At 39.1% G+C, this 20,136-nt stretch overlaps 1 protein-coding gene across 1 annotated transcript in view; it reads right to left on the bottom strand.

The window, feature by feature from the left end:
- The window catches only part of ATRX (ATRX chromatin remodeler), a 274,911-nt gene that overhangs the window by 4,710 nt on the left and 250,065 nt on the right, over nucleotides 1-20,136 (bottom strand). The window contains exons 32-34 of the mRNA XM_081080786.1: nucleotides 2,406-2,555; nucleotides 1,445-1,570; nucleotides 623-718 (exon numbers count right to left, since the gene is read on the bottom strand). Coding sequence (XP_080936912.1) covers nucleotides 623-718; nucleotides 1,445-1,570; nucleotides 2,406-2,555 — 372 coding nt within the window. The remainder of the gene's footprint in view (nucleotides 1-622; nucleotides 719-1,444; nucleotides 1,571-2,405; nucleotides 2,556-20,136) is intronic.

Raw genomic sequence — 20,136 nt, 5'->3', positions numbered from 1 at the left:
AACACAATAAACTGATGAATAAAACAAAACTAGAGACATGGAAACAAGGAACAGACTGACGAATCTTAGAGGGAAGGGGGAGTGGGAAGAGATTAACCAAAGAACTTATATGCATATATGCTTGCCCATGAACATAGACAATCGGTAGTGAAGGCCTAGGGTGGGGTGAAAACTGGGCGGTGGGAGGCAAAGGGGAAAAAAAAAGTGGGGGCATCTGTAATACTATCATCAATACATTTTTTTAAAAAGCAGGGTACTAAGTTTTCCACTGTTGTATAAGGGTTGGCTATCTCTGCAATAAAACTGTATTTAATTTGTGAAGCTGGTCATAAAAATATGTTTATGTAAACAATGTATACATTTCTATGATTGATTGACTTCCTAATTTTTAGATTTCAGCCACTTCTATTTTGTGCCAACATCTAGGTAAAACTGATAAATTATACTTGTACCTTGTCACTATTATCCACTGTACTAGTGTTTTACTATTGCGAATCAAGTTATAAGAATTATGCTCCTTTCCCCACAGAAATAGTGAAACAAACATTTAAAAATTAAAACAAATGGTGGGGGAAAGAACACAAATTTCAAGTTGGAGTAAGACAATTGCCAATTAACTTACCACAGCTGAAATTATATCTTCAAGTGGCTGAATCCTCACTGCTGCCATACTGTTTGTTGCTTCCACAACTTTTTCTCTTCCTTGATTTATGAGGTCCTAGAAGAATGTAAGAAATAAGTTATATAGAGCTTATAAAAGATAGTTTTAAAGTATAGAATTGCCAATTTATAGAATTGAAAAGAACAGCAAACTTCAGCATCAATAAAGTGGAATAAAACTCATCAGTGAGGGTCTTGTTAGGAAGATAAAAGTTTGGGTTTCATTGAACCAATAATTTAATAATTTAAATGACTCCATAAGCACATTTTAAAAAGGAAACCACAGATTCCATTAAGTTATTAAATTATTGGTATAATAAAATCTAATCTTTCTTAGTTACTTCATAATTGATTCTGGTTTTAAGTCAATTATTTCATAATACTGGGCATTATCATATACTTAGTGTTGCATCTACATGGCATTAGAGTGTAAGTCAATGTGTGCATTTATCCTACTTTCAAACATTAAACAAGTAATTTGTTTATTCAAAATATTTTATAACTGAAGAAAGTGCTATTTCCTTACTCAGTCATCTGCCCTATTGTTTCTTAAATAAAGTAATCCAAACTACATTAAATCAGGGCCTGATTCCCTTGTGCTCTAAACCACATTTTACTACATACACTATGCTGGGTCAAAAAGATCAACAAATAAAATTTTTTTGGTCTATTCAGAAGTAATCTTTTGGAGAATGTGATATTCCTGCATAAGGAACCCTCAACAACAGGGCACTTGAGATTGCTTTTAATTCAAGTTAAACTACTTTTGTACTTCACAACTTACCTCCAGCTGTTGATTACTCATTGCTGACAGGGCTCCCAAATTGAAAGGAATATAAGGAGTTTGAGAGTTGAAACTGACAGGGGGAAAATTGGTCCCAGTTGGTATGTTGAAACGCATGGTCAGTCCCTAAAAACAAAAAATTATGCGCTTATCCACACTGTGATTTAAAACTTGAAATTCTACATCACCTACTGGTTTAGAATAGAATCCATATTCTCAGATTTAGGAAATTATTAACACCCTTACACACACAAACAAAACACCCTTTTTACCCAAAACCAAGATCTTATTACACAGAAAGCTTTAACCCCTAAAGGTGTACCCTTTTTCTGATAATTCCCACAGAATGGAGCAACTCATAATTCTGATGAGACTCCTAACATCACATTAACATTAAAGAAGTTTGGTACAATGAGTTAGGAGTTTAAAAAGAATTCATGTATTAGGATAAGGTTTCCCATGCTCAGGCACATTTTTGCTCAAGTGGGTTGGTGAAACTATTTTAAATGAAGTTGCTGCTGGAGAATGATGTTAATGTCCAATCATAAAATATTTTTGTGTTCTGATACACATTCAGTCAAAATTTAGATTTCATAGCACACATGCTAAAACAATGTTTATTCTTTCCTACCTCCAAACTCTAAGCTTCTGTATGTCTGTTACTACAGTGAGGGTGTTGATTGGAGTTAAGTGATGCTAAATATATACCTTTCCACTAATCGCTCAATTCAGCAAGTGCTAAGCAGAAATGGGGTTACTACTCTTTAAGTGGAAAATATTTCCTTCTCTTCTCTCTTCCCACTCTACCACCAAAGGTAGCCAAAGCCTGTAAACAGGCTCTGATATCTGGGGACTTCGTTCCTGAAGACTCACCTATTCCAAATGTGGCCTTTTCTTCCTCAATGCTCTTTCAAATTACTAACATCAAAACAAAAACCAAAAAGCATTTCAAATGATCTACCTTCTTCTCTGCTTCATACTCAGCCCAAGCTGCTTTTCTTTCTTCTTCAGTCAGCTCTTCTTCTTCTTTGTGGTCCAAAAGAGAATCATGCTCATGATATCCTACAATGTGTTCTTTATGTATCTGAAGAAGTTCTGCAAGTATGGTGTCCTGTTTAAAGGGGTTGAAATAACAGAATTATTTCCTCCCTCTGGATTGTATTTGGTGTACTGTTAGACTAGAAACTAGAACATGGCTGTTATACATATTTTTGATATATATGATAAATTACCTAGGAAACAGTTGCTAAACATGCAACACCAGCCTCTTATGTAAGAATTTCACATTTATATGACATATTTTAGGGAGTTGATTTTTTAATGACTAATTTTCAGAGTTCAAGGTTTTTTCTCCAATTTTTAATTTTTATTTATTTTTTTAGAAAGAGAGGAACAGAGAGGGAGAGAAACACCAATGAGAGAGAGAAACATCATCTATCTGTTGCCTCCTGCATGTCCCCTACTGGGGATTGAGCCAGTAATCTGGGCACGTGACTTGACAGGGAATTGAACCAGTGACCTCTTGGAGCATGGGACAGTGCTCAACCAACTGGGCCACACCAGTCAGGGCACTTTTCCCCTAATTTTTTTTAAAATATATTTTATTGATTTTTTACAGAGAGGAAGGGAGAGAGATAGAGAGTTAGAAACATCGATGGGAGAGAAACATCGATCAGCTGCCTCCTGCACATCTCCTACTGGGGATGTGCCCACAACCCAGGTACATGCCCTTAACTGGAATCGAACCTGGGACCTTTCAGTCCACAGGCCGACGCTCTATCCACTGAGCCAAACAGGTTTCGGCTACCCTAATTTTTTCACACATATTTTGTGCTTTGTTCTAAGTTCATAATAAATGCTAACACAAGTCTTACTAAATCAGAAATTATATTGGGTGCTTGTGTTAAAAATCATGGCTACTCCTATTTATACATTATTTAGCAACTGTATTTTCACAATCACTTTAGCTATCAACCACTATGCTAACAAAAACCAACTCTAAATTAAACAGCTACAAAACAGTTTAACTGGAACATATAGTCCTTATATTTCAATTGTAGGAAAGTAAAATATAAATTGCACTGTTAAGGACACACTGATATACATTGTTCATCAACTTATTATAAGAGTGCGTTTTTTCAAAGTCACAGTGTTTCTTAAGTCAGTCTTTTAAAGTTAAAAAAATTAAAAGCTTAAAAATTGAGATCATTTTTATGTATTCAGTGAGAACACCAAACTTGTGCTCTGTGTAATTATGATTATGAGAGAGACACACACAAAGAGATTGGGTAGAGGGGAATATGTTACTTGCTAATAAAAATTTAATATTCACAAGTTGTTTATTAAGAAATCACAGATAAAAACTTGAATATATAAAAGGCAAATCAATTCACTTCACAAAATGATTTTCCACAGCTTCTAATGCAAGTTCCCTTAGAACATGCTTTCTAAATTGTGAATTTAGTGAAGGAACATAAATAGTTACTGTCAAAGGAAGGTATAGGGAGGTTTATGGCAAATTAAATTTAATTTGTACCTAGTAATTCTTAATGTCCCCATAAAGTTTAGCATAGACAAAGCCCAAACTTGTAAATAATTTTATGTTCATATCTTTAACCACACCTAGAGTATAGGGTCCAACACATGGCAGGAAATCAAATGTCTGTTAAATAACTCAAGATGAAAATTTTAAATCATAAGGCCCTAAATTTTTTTCTGTACAATAGCAAATGCTGACACTAATTCCAAATATTCTGACATTTGATCTCATGTAAACAACTTTTTATCTTGCTATCCCAATAAGTACCTGAAATAACTACTTCATAATTTCATGAATGGATTCTCTTAATGGATACTGCTGATAATTTAGACTTTATAATTGAGTTTGCCATGTATGTGCTATTTCTTTTATTGAAAACAGAAAACATTAAAAGATAGTACAAATGAGAGGGCTCAAGAAAATCTACTGGTGGGATACATATATGTTAACAGGTTTAGTTCTTTTGAAATGTTAACTAAACCTTTCTATCCCATGCCTGTGTAGCAATCTGCCATCAAAGCTGACTTCTCTGGCCTATACCATATAGAACAGGCTTTATCATCACTAGACAGACCTCCAAAGTTCAGAGTTACTGACCAGGAAGGCACAGAGATAGGCCAGTCTGAACTAAATTCTTTTAAAAAATAATGCTTCTTTAGACATGTGTCTCCTATGCTCACTCCCCAAGCATAACTCAAAAAAAGGTATATAATAAAACCAGGTAACATTGCCAAATACAATTAGTAAATCAGCTGTTCTACAAAATACCAAATAAATTACAAGGTAGAAATGTTCTACGAATAGTCCCTAATTTTACTTCTGTTTGGCAATGTGATGTTCTTAAACATAGTAAAAAAATCATTTCTCTAAGAAAGCAACCTGAAGGAAAGACCAAGAGTACTGTGTACTAGAAACTGAATTTATTTTCAGCTATGCTACTGATTCTCTCTGTAACACTGGATAATTACTTAGTCTAGCTATGAATTGAAGTTAAATATGAAATACTCTCTGCTCACATGTGTAACAGAATGAGAATAGCAGAAATACTCATATATACCTTTTTAAAAAAGGACTAGCTGAGACTAGAAGCTAAGTTTCCTGACTCCTATCCAGTGATCATCTTACCTAACAAAAGACAAACATGTAAATTGACCGTCCTTCCGTTACGCTCACCAGCCAATCAGGAAAGTATGCCCGCAGTGGGTCCGGATCCAAGCCCCAGCCCCACAGCAGCGGTGCTGGGCTGCTGGGGCCGGAGCCAATGGGGAGACAAGCCCACAGGGGGTCCGGACCCCAGCCCCAGCCCCCCAGCAGCAGCGCTGGGCTGCTGGGGCCAGAGCCAGTGGGGAGACAAGCCTGCAGGGGGTCCATACACCAACCCCAGCCCCAGGGCCATGGCGCTGGGCTGCTGGGACCAGAGCCAGCGGAGACACAAACCCACAGAAGATGGCCCTGATCTGGCCGGTCTCTATGACATCCACTGTAGCCAGCAAACCAGCCCGATCAGGGGGTGGGACCATCGGCCAACCTTGCAGCCCTTTCCGCCTGCTGGCCTGCCTTAGACTCTCCCATCCCCATCAAGAGCAGGCTGCACAGAGCCTGGACCCTTCCTGGCAGCCCTGAGTCCGTGGGTTGAGAATTCTGATGGCCCTGCCCAGAGAGTAGAGGTGCCTGACAGGCAGGGACAGGGACCACAGGCCTCCAGGGAGTACTGCAGAGTTGGCAAGGGGAGGAGAGGGCCTGCGAATGGGGAGGAGATGAAGCCAGCCAACATCAGCCCAGGATCCAGCCCTTCTCCTCCAGAGGCAGCAAGACCTAGACCCAGAACCTCAGCCCGAATCGAAAGAGCCCTAGGGAGGCATCAAGAAACTCTATGCAAAGCTGCACATTGAGAACTAGAGACTTCGTGAGGACCTGACCCAGACCATGCTGCGACTGGCACAGCTCAAGGTGGAGCTGGAGCACATCACGCAGAGGCAGGAGCGCTTTGAAGAGAGGCCGGCCCTCCTGGAGCTGGAGAGATTTGAGCTCAGGGCCCTGGAGTATAAGGCTGCTGAGCTGGAAGAGGAGCTGAAGGGCCTGTCCAAACTCCGGGCTGACAATCAGCACCTCAAGGAGGAGAACACAGCCCTGATCCAAGTCATCAGCAAACTGTCCAAGTGACCCCGGAGGACTTGCCCCTACACCTGCATTTATACAGCTGCTTCTGCCACATGCACCCCTTCCCCTATGTGAACACGAGTGACAGGGATGCTGGGGAGTCTCTGAAAAGCCATAGCCTCCCCTCTTGGGAACTCCAGGCTGGGAGGGGAGGACAGAGCCCCCAGGAGCCAAGCGGGCCATCTGAGGCCAGAATGGAGATGGGAGGCTGAGCCAGATAGGGGGACCGGGGCTGCAGGCAGGACCAGGAAGGAACCAAGGACCAGGAAGTGCCAGGACCAGTAGCCAGGACCAGAGTGGCCACCCAGAGGTCCCCTTTCATGTGTGCTGCCACCAGTTACCCCTCCAGCCCCTGAGCAGGGATCTGAGAATGTGCCAAGAATCGCACTGGCCTGGACCAGATGGGCCTGTATATAGGGTCTGTGTGCAATAGGGAGGGATGTCTTCTATCTTTTGCTGCCCCCTCCCCAATGCTGTCCTGGGAAGGGGGAAAAGGTATTTTTGAGACAAAGCACAAGCACCACAAATAAAAGTCGTGAAGTTGCCAAAAAAACAAACAAAACAAAAACAAAATCAAAGAGCTGGCCCCACCACAATAGGCCCGCAGCCCCTCTCCGTGGCTGCCTGCCTCTGATCGCACCCCCACCCCAATAGGTGGCAGGGCTGGCCAGCCAATCACCTGCAGCCCCTCTCTCGCCCAGCCCCACCCCAGATTGGCCACCCTCCCATCCCGATCAGGGGCAGGGCTGGCCGGCCAACTACCCATGGCTCCTCCTTCAAGCCACTGGCCCTTGATTGACACCCCCCACCTCACTCGGGGATGTGGCCGGCCAGCCCACCAAACACAGCCCCTCCTCCATGGCTGGCCCCACCCCCAATCAGCCCCCCAAACCCAATCAGGCCAGCAGGGGGGGAATTTGGGGGCAATCTGGTCAACGGGGGGCGGGGGCATTTGGGGGCAATCAGGCTGGCAGGAGGGGTCAGTTGGGAGCAGTCAGGCAGAGTGGTTAGGGGTGATCAGGCAGGCAGGCAGGTGAGCGGTTAGGAGCCAGTGGTCCTGAATTGCGAGAGGGATGTCCAACTGCTGGTGTGGGATCGGGCCTAAACAGGCAGTCTGACATCCCCCGAGGGGTCCATGATTGGAGAGGGTGCAGGCCGGGCGAAGGGACACCACCCCCCACACACACACACGAATTTTGTGCACCGGGCCTCTAGTTCTAATATAAAACCTAAAGATAACTACTGGTAACATTTGTTGTATATTCCTCCACACATTTACACTTACACACAAACACACACACTTTTACATAAAAATGGGATTATACTTAACAGTTTAGAAATCTTTTCTGCCTTCATATCTTTCCATGGACATCATTTTACCTCAAATACGTCCTTCATCATTTTAAATATTATTAAAGACATTTAACAATAAAATATTATGTAGACATACTTTATCATCTACCTAATTTTTTTCTCTTATGAGTTTATTAAAACATTTAGGCCACTTTTATAAGTTACCAAATTTGCAATGAAACAGAGTAATGGATACATTTTAATGTATTTCAACCACTAGTTTGTACAATAATTATGCTTATAATTCTCTAGGACTTAGACAAGTATGTTTACCACAATCTTCATTTTTAACAAAGGAAGGAAATTACATGGACATTAACTGACTTTCATAGGAACACAATTCATTTATATAGTCTAGAAGCAGGAAAGCAGAAAGTTTTCTTTCCTTCAGAGTACTGTATGAAGCACAAATAAGAGAAAGAAGATACAGGATTTCTGAAACAAAGTCTTTCTTTTCCCTTTTAAATTAATTGCAGCATACTGTCAATACAAGAAACAGATGATGTGATTAAGAAGGCAAAAAAGTATTTTTAACAGGATCCTCCAAACATTTCTTTGGGAAAAACAGTTTTGCAAAGTCTAGAGTGAGTTACAAAAGTTAATAAAGAAAAATTTCATCTCAATATACAATACAATCGGTGGAGAGATTTTTTTTTGTTTTTTTCCCCTTGAAGCATGCATTTATATTAGTTGCTATAGTAACACTATTATTGAAAACAATACTGGGATAGAATCTATAATCACTAGGCCAACAGTCATCAAAATGAGGTTTAAATTACATCCAAATGTGTACCTTTACTTTTCTTTGTCTAAACTTTATTTTTCCTTAAATAAGTGAGAAGGCTTACAAACTGGGAAAAGCATGGGCTATATTCCAGCTAACAACCTAAATTAGTTTAAGCTTTAAAAATGACTAGTTCAATTAATAAAACAAAGTTAATGATAAATTAAAAGTTAAAGTTAATTTATTTAGAAGTTTAAAGTATTTGGCAGGCTGACAAAAATTCCTATCTAATTAATTCTGAAATTCAACCTTGAAAATAAAATTTTTAAAAAACAATCAAGGGTTTGCCTGGGGAAAGGGGTGGGGGTTCGCCATGTTTCAAAATATTTTGCTTGCCATCACTTTGAATTTGAGTTCTATAATATCTGGAAATAAAATGTCACTAGAATACTTAAGTGCCATAGGACCCATTAAAAAAAGGTATGAAAAATTCCTTTTATTATCTAAACTAGAGGCCTGGTGCACAAAATTCGTGAAGGCGGGGGGGGGGGGGGAGTCCCTCAGCCAGGCCTGCACCCTCACAATCCGGGACCCCATGGGGATGTCCGACTGCCCTGCAGGATCAGGCCTAAACTGGCAGTCAGACATCCCCCTTGCAATCCAGGACCGCTGACTCCTAACTGCTCACCTGCCTGCCTGCCTGATCGCCCCTAACCACTCGCCTGCCTGCCTGATTGCCCCTAACTGCTCGCCTGCTTGCCTTATCACCCCTAACCGCCTCTGCCTTGGCCCCTGCTGCCGCAGCTTCGTCCAGAAGGATGTCTGGAATGACGTCCAGAAGGTCGTTTGGCTGTCCAGTCTAATTAGCATATTACGATTTTATTATTATAGACTAGAGGCCTGGTGCACGAATTCGTGCATGGGTGGGGTCCCTCTGGGTGGCCTGCAGGGATTGGGCTGAAACCTGCAGTCCAATGCTGCCCACAGCTCCTACCTGCCACTCCCACTGATCCCGGCCCCACTGTGCCTGCTGCGGGCTCACCCCCAATCAGTCCTGATTGGGAGAGGCTCGTGCTGCCAAAGCAGTGCTTGCAGCCATGAGCCCTGCATCTGGCACCCTCCCAAGGGGGAGTTGCCTGTGGGACCGGGCTGAAACAAGCTGAAACGGCAGTCTGACATCCCCCATGGGGTCTTGGATTGCAAGAGGGCACAGGCCAGGCTGAGGGACCCCACTGGTGCACGATTGGGCCAAGGAGGGACCGCGGGAGGGCTCCAGGTCATGTCTGGCCCATCTTGCTCAGTCCCGAACCCCAGCAGCAAGCTAACCTACCAGTTGGAGCATCTGCCCCCTGGTGGTCAGTGCACATCATAGCAAGCAGTTGAGAAGCCTTAGCATATCATTAGCATATTACACTTTGGTTGGTTGTTCTGCCCTTCAGTCTATTTGCATATTACCCTTTTATTATATAGGATGTCTAGATTCTTAGTTAAAAAAAAAAATTTCCCGATGAAAAAAGTTTCTTCTTTCAAATTTAAAGATCATTAGTTCCCAAACTACACTGGAAAATAATTGCAACATATTTGATAACTAGATAGCTATTGAATGAAGTTCACATACTACCTTATATCAGATTTTCAGGTGAAGCACACATAACCTTTGCCAAATGGCATTTATAAATATATCCAAATCCCCAAACTGTAGATATGAATAAGATAGTGACAACTATAAAACTTCTCACTTTCAGGGAAAGAAAAGGCAGTACTGACTTTGATGAAGGGTAAAAGTCAGAGTCTCCTTTGATAAGAATGTTTTCTATTCAATTTAATATTTAAAGAACTATATTTAGCATTTAACTTTTAAAAATTAATTATCTATTACAACACATGCCAGTCACTGTAGTGTCAGTCTAGATTTTAAATGACTATAGTGACTTTTTAGAGGTTATAGTTTTTCAAGTAGAGCCTGAACTGAAACTTAATTCTCAGGCTATCTAATCTGGAGTTCATATTATCTCTATACATTATAAACACTGTTACATCCTTTAACTCAACTATAAGTGTGCTATAAAAAGGAAATAGAAGAAATACAAAATAGGAATGAAAGCAGCTACTTATTTGGCAGTCCAAATTACACCTTAAAGAAAGAAAACATTAAAAGATAAAAGATTTGGCTCAGTAGATAGAGTGTCGAGCCCATGGACTCAAGGTTCCCAGGTTCAATTCTGATTAAGGGCTTGTACCTCGTTGCAGGCTCCATCCCTAGCCCTGGTTGGGCACTTGCAGGAGGCAGCCAGTCAATGTGAGAGAGACACATCCGATGTTTCTTTCTGTCTCTCCCCTTCCCTTCCACTCTCTTTAAAAATCAATGGAAAAATATCCTCAGGTGAGGATTTAAAAAAAAAAAAAAGGTAAAAGGTAGTGCTTAAAAAACCCCGACATAAATAAGGTCATCTAGAGATTTGTACATAACCAAATCTCTCTCACAATTTATATTCCTTTAAGGGTCCAAAATATTAGATTTCATGTAAAAAGCTTGCACCTGGAAACATCAGCAAATGAAGAGACACAAGTAAGGCATTCTCCTACTTAATTCCCCTAAAAGTATCACAGCTTCAATTTTCCACTGTTCTTACTCCTATAAATGTTACAAGACATATTTGCATTAGCCAGACTAACCAACTGAGTAACATACTGTAGGATATTAATATACAGATACTGTGGCACCTAGGTGCCTATATTAATTCAGGATCACTGATCATTCCAATATGTTAATTATGTCCTTCTGAACATGAAAATGGAAAAAGTGAAAGGACATACATACAGCCTTGCTTCCCAGATTTCTCTCCACAATTTCATGATGATATTGCTTAAAATATAAACACCAATATAAATTTTGCTAGAATCACTGATTTAGTAAAAAGTAGATCTGTGTCAGCCTTCTGAATTTCAGAGGAAATTTTAATGGCAGGATATAGTTAAAATAAAAAAAACCCATATATTTATAACTATGCAAATTGGTAAGTTTTATGTGTGATGGTTAAGATCACAGGCTCTAGTCCTTCCTGGGTAGCTCCGTTGGTTAGAGCATTGGCTCAATACACCAAGATTTCAGGTTCAATTCCCAGTCAGGACACATACAAGAATCAACCAACGAATGCATAAATAAGTGGAACAACAAATTGATGTTTCTCTCTCTCTAAAATCAATCAATAAATTTTTAAAAATCACAGGCTCTAGAACAGTGATGGCAAACCTATGACATGCGTGTCAGAGGTGACACGTGAACTCATTTTTTTTGGTTGATTTTTCTTTGTTAAATGGCATTTAAATACATAAAATAAATATCAAAAATATAAATCTTTGTTTTACTATGGTTGCAAATATCAAAAAATGTCTATATGTGACATGGCACCAGAGTTAAGTTAGGGTTTTTCAAAATGCTGACACGCCGAGCTCAAAAGGTTCACCATCACTGCTTTAGAGTATTGCTATCGACAACTCTGGGTAATGATGGAAATGTTCTGTGTCTGCACTATCCAATATGGAAGCTATTAGCTACCTGTGGCTACTGAGCACTTGAAAATGTGACTAGTGTAACTAAGAACTAAAATTTTATTTTAATTTATAATTAATTTAAATGTAAATAGCCACATGTAGCCACTGGCTCTTGAATTAGAGAGTTCAGATTTAGAGTATTACTGGGTTTTAAATCCTAGTTCTAACACTTACTAGCCCTATGTCCTTGAGCAAGTTATCTCTGAATCTGTCTCCTGGTATGTAAAATGGGCTAATAAGGCATTTTCCATGTAAAAATTAAATTAGGTATTCCATGTGTTAACATGCAGTTATGCATTCAATTCAGCTTTAGAAAAATCTATAGAGAGGTGACTTGGATTCTGATCCCAGTTTTAGAAAACTGTTGTGATATGTTAACATATAGAGCTAACTAGGGGTAAAAGGTCTTTTAGACTTTGGCCTGTCCTGGAAATCTGACACATAGACCAGTGTTGTCTGTCTCCCTTATCGCAAAAATAAAAATACAAGAAAATATATACTTAATTAAAATTTTTGTACTGTGAAACTTTTCGAACCAGAAAAATAGAATGGATACTCATATACCTATCACCTAGATTTATTGTTAATATTTTGCCACATCTGCCTTCTTTATTTTTACAAAATATTTTGTTATAAGACTATAATTTCACTTGTTAATGCTTCAGTATAAATCTCTGAAATACAGACATTTCTTTTCTTTTTTAAAAAATATATTTTATTGATTTTTTACAGAGAGGAAGGGAGAGAGATAGAGAGTTAGAAACATCAATGAGAGAGAGAAACATCGATCAGCTGCCTCCTGCACATCTCCTACTGGGGATGTGCCCGCAACCAAGGTACATGCCCTTGACCAGAATCGAACCTGGGACCTTTCAGTCTGCAGGCTGACGCTCTATCCACTGAGCCAAACCGGTTTCGGCCAGACATTTCTTATATAACTACAATACCATAAAATTAATAACTTCTTAATCCCCTAGCATCATCTAATACCACACCCATATTCAGATTTTATCAGTTGTCTGCAAAATGTCTTTGATAGGTGCTTTGTTCAAATCAGGTGCTTTTTTCAAATCAGGATCCACTCAAGGTACACACACTGCATTTGGTTGGTGTCCCTTTGTTAACTTTCTTTTAATTTAGTACAGTTATCTCCCTTTCCTTCATTCTGGATTTATTTCCTGATGGTGTGTTTGAACTCCTATTTATATATATAAAAGCCTAAGCAACTAAATGAATGACCAGTTGACTGGTCGCTATGACATGCACTGACCACCAGGGGGCAGACGGTCAATGCAGGAGCTTCTCCCTGGTGGTCAATGTGCTCCCACAGCCAACCTCCCACAGCTGGCCAACCTTGCTCTCTGTTCCTCAGTCTCTGATAAAACAGGGCAACAAATTGACTTGACTCTCACATATGTAAATTGCTTAGGCTAATCATACTTTCATGTTAGGTAATGAGAGCTATCCTTTAAGCATCAGCTAAAAATGTTTCACATGCACAGGACAGGTAACCTATTGTTCCTCCTATAATTATAATGTTCATATATCTAAAATTTTCAAGGACAATTCTGATAGCAGATAATTCTTGAATTTTTCATTAGAAAAATTTGGTTAAGGTATAAAACCCCTTTCTCTGTATGGGAATACAATGGTTGTTTTTTAAAGTGAAAGTCTGCTTTAGACCTCTGGAAAAGTTTCTAGAAGTAAGAGAAAGTGGTAAATAATGCCAGTAGAGTTCTCTCAGTTAACTGAACAAAAGAAGAAACTATTTGCTCAAGCAAGTGAATAAATTCTGTCAGATATACTGGTAGATGTACAGGGTCAGGTCTAAGAATTGACCATTTGATTTAGCAAAGCAAAGGTCATTGGTAAACCAGGCACTGTGCTAAGCACTTCATGAATAATATTTAATATTCCAGTAATCCTGTGAAGTAGATAATTATTAGGCCCTTTTGATAGACCAAGAGACCGAGATTCAGAGACATAACTTACTTAAGGACATAGGGCTAGTAAGTGTTAGAACATTATTATCCCCTATTACTAATGAGATTTCATTGACCATGAATCAGCATGGGCTCCTGGCACTCTCCCCCACAATCCAAATACAGAAAATATAGATGGGAAAAGGAAACATGAATTCTAAGAACTTAGACACACACACACACACACACACACACACACACACACAACATTCCTGGGGTAAAATAAACTGGCACCATGTGCAATCTAAAGCAAAGTTATTGAAAAACATGAAGTACCAAATATTCAAATTAAGCATGACAAGTATCATTAAGGAAACAAAGGAAGATATTATCAATATGAAATCAAAACAAAAATTATCTAAAAAGGGTCGAAATGAAATATTAGGGATAAATATAATCACTGAAGTAAAATAACTTAATGGACATTATAAACAGTAGAGGTACAGGTGAAGAATAACAATGAGCTAGAAGATGACACTAAGGCACTCTTTCAGAAGATAATAGGAAAAGGTAAAGAAATAGGTAATGCAAAAGAAAAAGGATACACCATATGACCCAGCTATTCCACTTCTGGGTATTTATTAAAAAAAAACAAACATTAAAACACTAACCTGAAAAGGTATCTGTATTGCAACATTATTCACGGTGGCCAAGACATGGAAACAACCTAAGTATCTTGCAATAGAGGACTGGATAAAGATGTGATACATATACACAATGGAATGCTACTCAGCCATAACAAAGGATGAAAAAGTGCCATTTGCAACAACATGGATGGACGTTGAGAACATTATGCTAAGTGAAATAAGTCAGTCAGAAAAAGCTAAGAACTATATGACTTCACTCATATGATGTGGGATATAAAACTGAAACTCGTGAACACAAACAGCAGTGTGGTGATTGCCTGACGGAAGGGGGTAGGAGGAGAAGGGGGTCCTAATATAAGGTAACAGATTTGACTTTGAGTGGTGGGCACATGGTGCAATATACAGACCTTGTAACATAGAAACCCACACCTGAAACCTATATGTTCATGTTGACCAATGTCACCCCAATAAATTTAATTAAAAAGAAAAAAAGATATCTCTGCCCTCATATTCATACCGCATTATTTATAATAGTGAAGACATGGTAATATCCATTGGATGAATGGACAAAGAAAATTACACACACACACACAGAGGAATATTATTCAGCCAACATGGATGGACTTGGAGGGCATTATGCTCAGTGAAGTCAGATTGAGAAAAACAAATACCATATGATCTCACTTACATACATAATCTTAAAAAGCTGAACTCATCACAAGAAAACAATTTGTAACTACATGTGGTGATGGATGTTAACTAGACTTATTGTGGTAATCATTTCATAATATAGACATACATTGACACATCACTATATTATAGTCCTATGTCAATTATATCTCAATGAGAACACAGTTGGAAATAAAAAAAAGTGTGAAGTCATATCAAAAGAGAGTGCCTCAATTTACTTCTTCCAGAAGTTTAATCATATAGCATATTAATGTCAGCACAATAATGTAGTGGTTAAAGAGTATGGGCTCTGGAGTCATGACACTAAGATCTAATGCAGGTGCCACTATTTGTCTGTGCCAGGGGTCCTCAAACTTTTTAAACAGGGGGCCAGTTCACTGTCCCTCAGACCGTTGGAGGGCCGGACTATAGTTTAAAAAAAAACTATGAACAAATTCCTATGCACACAGCGGCGGCAAAAACACCCGGCGGGCTGGATAAATGTTTTTGGCGGGCCACATGTGGCCCGCGGGCCGTAGTTTGAGGACCCCTGGTATGCTATAGTCATCTATATATATAAAAGGCTAACATGCTAAGTGTCCGACCATCCAACCGATTGCTATGACGCACACTGACCACCAGGGGGCAGATGCTCAATGTAGGAAATGCCGAGCTGCAGTGACTTGGCAGTGGCAGTTCTCAGGTAATGCACCCCAAAACCAGAGAGGAGGGAGCCCAATTCCTCCGGTGATTCCACCTTTGGCCGTGGGTTATGTTGCTTCTGTGGCACTGTCTGCCCCGAATCTGGTTTACTGCACACTTGCATTTGTGTTCCACACTCTGTATGACAGTAACTTTGCAGAGTGCCCTCACGCACCCTGGGACCCCTCAGGGGATGTGGGAGGGCCGGTTTGGGCCTGATCCCCGCAGGGGGATCCTAGGCCAAGGGACCCTACCTGCTGGAGGGACCCTGCTCACTCTGCAGACGCCAGGAAGGGAGTGCAGGAGGTTGGCTCCAGGGCATGTCCTGCCCATCTCACCCAGTCCCGCCCAGCCAGCTACCTTCTAATTAATTTCCAGGTCACTAGTCATCTATAAAATACAAATAAACGGCACTGGCTTTGTAAAGTGGCTATAAGGATTAAGTGATGTAATACAGTGCCTGGCATAAATATCACTCAATGTTAGCTACTCATTATTATTCTTAATTCAAAGGTTTAGCTAATAATGACTATAAAGGCAAATCATGTCACAACATACTTTGTACTCACAACAATGGTGGGCCTTGTTAAACATACAGATTCCTAGCACCCATTCCCAGATATTAATTCAGTAGATCTCAAATGAAACCAGAAAATCTGCATTTTTAACAAGCTGCAGATTAGTCCAAGACTACACCCAAGGAAAAATGTTATTTAAAAGGCATGCCAATCATTGGATTATAATGGTCAAATTGCAATTTTAGGACAAAAGTTCATTTGTTTAGATATTATATTTTTATTGAATATGTGTTATGGTTAGTTATTATTCCAGGTGATGTGAATACAGTGATGAGGATACACTGACACAATCACTGCTTTCATATACTAGTAGAAAGCTTAATCTAGAGAGAACAAAATACCCATTCAGAGCAGCAATGGGGAAAAGATTAAAAATCAGGAGGACAGTTAAAGGGAGCTTTGGGAAAACATGCAACAAAACAACATCTGTAAAATAGCAGAAAAGAATCTGAGAAAGGAATAGAGAACTTGTTTGAAGAAATAATGACAGAAAACTTGCCTGACCTTGTTAAAAAAAAAAAAAGTGACACAAGTTCAGAAAACAAAGAAAGTCCAATTCAAGATGAACCCAAAAACAGCCACACCAAAACACATCATAATTAAAATGGCAAACATTAAAGACAAAGAAAGAATATTAAAGGCTGCAAGAGAGAGAAAGAAAGTTACCTACAAGGGAGCTCCCATAAGACTGTCAGCTGATTTCTCAATAGAAACACTTCAGGCCAAAAGGGAGTGGCATGAAGTATACAAAGTAATGAAAATTAAGGGACTGAACACAAGACTACTCTATTCAGCAAGACTACTGTTCAAAATTGAAGATTAAATTAGGAGCATTTTACACCAAAAAAGCTAAAGGAGTTTATTACCTTCAAACTAACACTGTAAGAAATGCTAAAGAGACTGGTGCAATAAGAAGTAGAGAGAGAGGTAGGAATACAGGCATAAAGAACAAAAATGGCAACAATTAAGTACCTATTAATAATAACCTTAAATGTAAATGGCTTAAATGCTCCAATGTAGTTGAATGGATTAAAAAACATGACCTATATATATGCTGTCTACAAGAGACCCACCTCAGAACAAATGACTCACACAGGATGAAAGTGAAGGGATGGGGAAAAATTTTCCATGCAAATGAAAATGAAAAAACTGGGGTAGCAATAACTCATATCTAAAAAAAACAGACTTTAAAATGAAGGCCATCACAAGAGACAATGAAAACACTTCATAATACTAAAGGGATCGATAAAAAAAGAGCATATAACCCTTGTAAACATATAAGAACCCAAGAAAGGAGCAACCAAATATATATAAAAAACTTATGGAAGACCTAAAATGAGAAACGGACAGCAATACAATCAAAGGAGGAGACTTTAACACCCCACTGATATCACTGCATAGATCTTTTAGACAAAAATATCAGGGAAACAGTGACCCCAAATGATATACTAGGTCAAATGGACTTAATAGACATTTACAGAACATATATTTCACCCCAAAGCTGCAGAATATACTTTCCTCTCAAGTGCACATGGGAAATTCCCAAGACCAAATATTAGGACACAAACCAAGTATCTACGAGTTCAACAACACTGAAATCATATCAAGCATCCACTCAGATCACAATGGCATAAAATTAGAAATTAACTACAGTAAAAATAATTCAAAAACATGGAGGCTACATAGCATGTTAAAAAAACAGTAAATGGGCTACCAACAAGATAAATCAAAAAAATTCCTGGAAACAAATGAAAATGAACACACTATAGCCCAAAATTTATGGGACAAAGCAAAAGCAGTCCTGAGAGTGAAGTTAATAGCACTACAAGTGTATCTCAAGAAAAAAATATTTCTAAATAAACTATTTAACCCTATAACTTAAAGAACTAGAAAGAGAACAACAAGAAAAGTTCAAAGTGAGCAGAAGCAAAGATCAAAGCAGAAATAAATGAAATGGAGACTAATAAAGCAATACAAAAGATCAATGAAACAAAGAGCTGGTTCTTTGAAAAAATAAAAATAAACAAGCCTGAAAAACCTTTAGCCAGACTCATCAAGAAACAAGGAGAGGACTCAAATAAATAAAATCAGAAATGAAAGAGGTGAAATAACAACTGACACCACAAAAACACACAGGACTGTAAAAAAAAATACTGTGAACAACTATATGCCAACAAGCTAGACAATGTGGACGAAGTGGACAAATTCTTAGAAAGATACTACCTTTCAAAACTGAATCAGGAAGAATCAGAAAACCTGAATAGGCCAATAATAACTGATGAAATTGAAACAGTACTCAAAAAACTCCCAGCAAATAAAAGCCCTGGCCTGGATGGTTTCACAGGGGAATTTTAACAAATATTCAAAGAAGTAACACTTATACTTCTCAAATTATTCCAAAAGATCCAAGAGGAAGGAACATTTCCAACCTCTTTCCACAAGGCCAACATTATATTAATTCCTAAACCAGATAAAGATACTACAAAGAAAGAGAATTACAGGCCAATATCCCTGGTAAACATAGATGCTAAAATACTCAATAAAATATTAGCAAATTAGATCCAGCAATATATTAAAAAGATAACATGCTCTGGTTGGTGTGGCTCAGTTGGGTGGTGATTGTACTAGGCACCTAAAGGTTGCCAGTTCAATTCCTGGTCAGGGCATATGCCTCAGTTGTGAACTCCATCCCTGGTAAGGGACATGCAGGAGGCAGCCAATGTGTGTGCGTGTGTGCGCACGTGCCTCTCTTCCACTCTATCTAAAAATAAATCAATAAATAAAATTTACAAAAAGATCTTACACCATGACCAAGGAGGATTTATTTCAGGGATCCAAAGCTGGTACAATATTAGCAAATCAATAAATGTGATACATCGACTGAACAAATTGAAAGACAAAAAGCACCTTCTCTTATCAATAGATTCAGAAAAGCATTTAACAAAATCCAACACCCACTTCTGATAAAAACTCTCAGCAAGGTGGGAAGAGAGGGATCATACCTCAACATAACAGGCATATATAACAAACCTACAGCCAACATCATACTCAATGGGCAAAAACTAAAACCATTTACCCTAAGAACAAGAATAAGACAGGGTTGTCCTCCTTCATCACTTTTATTCAACTTAGTACTGGAAGACCTAGCCACAGCAATCAGACAAGAAGAAGAAATAAAAGGCATCCAAATTGGAAAGGAGGAAGTAAAACTGTCACTATTCACAGATGACTTGATATTGTACATAGAAAACCCTAAAGATTCCACCAGAAAACTACTAGAGTTAATAAAGGAATCTGGCAATATAACAGGATACAAAATCGACACCCCAAAATTGATGACATTTTTATACACCAATAATGAATTTTCAAAGAGGTGTAGAGGATCTACTTAAAACATAGTCAAAACCCAAGTAGATAACCAAAATGAGGAGACAGAGAAACAATCCCCAAATGAAAGAACTAGAGAAGTCTCCAGAAGAAGAGCTAAATGAAGCAGAGATAAGAAATTTATCTGAAACAGAGTTCAGAGTAATGATGGTAAAAATGCTCAACAGAAAAAAGATATAGTAACTATGAAAAAGGAAGAGTCTGAGATAAAGAATGACATAACACGAGAGAACCAAGATGTCAGCATAGGTAAACACCTATACTTGCTGCCTCTCACAACCACATTAAAATTACAACTAAAAGACTGAACAACTATCAGGCAGAACCATGGGAAAGCTGGCTGAGTGGAAGTACTACAACTAGAGAGGTAAAGAAGAAAGCACATTGAGATTGGAAGGAGGTACGGAGGCGCAGACCGGGCTGGCACCCAGGTGCGCTGCTTTTATAATCGGGAGG

Source organism: Myotis nattereri (genome assembly GCF_964212035.1).
Source record: "Myotis nattereri genome assembly, chromosome: X".
In the NCBI taxonomy this organism is placed as follows: domain Eukaryota; kingdom Metazoa; phylum Chordata; class Mammalia; order Chiroptera; family Vespertilionidae; genus Myotis; species Myotis nattereri.
Note: the sequence above shows the minus strand (reverse complement) of the source record. Positions and strands in the feature narration are given on the sequence as shown.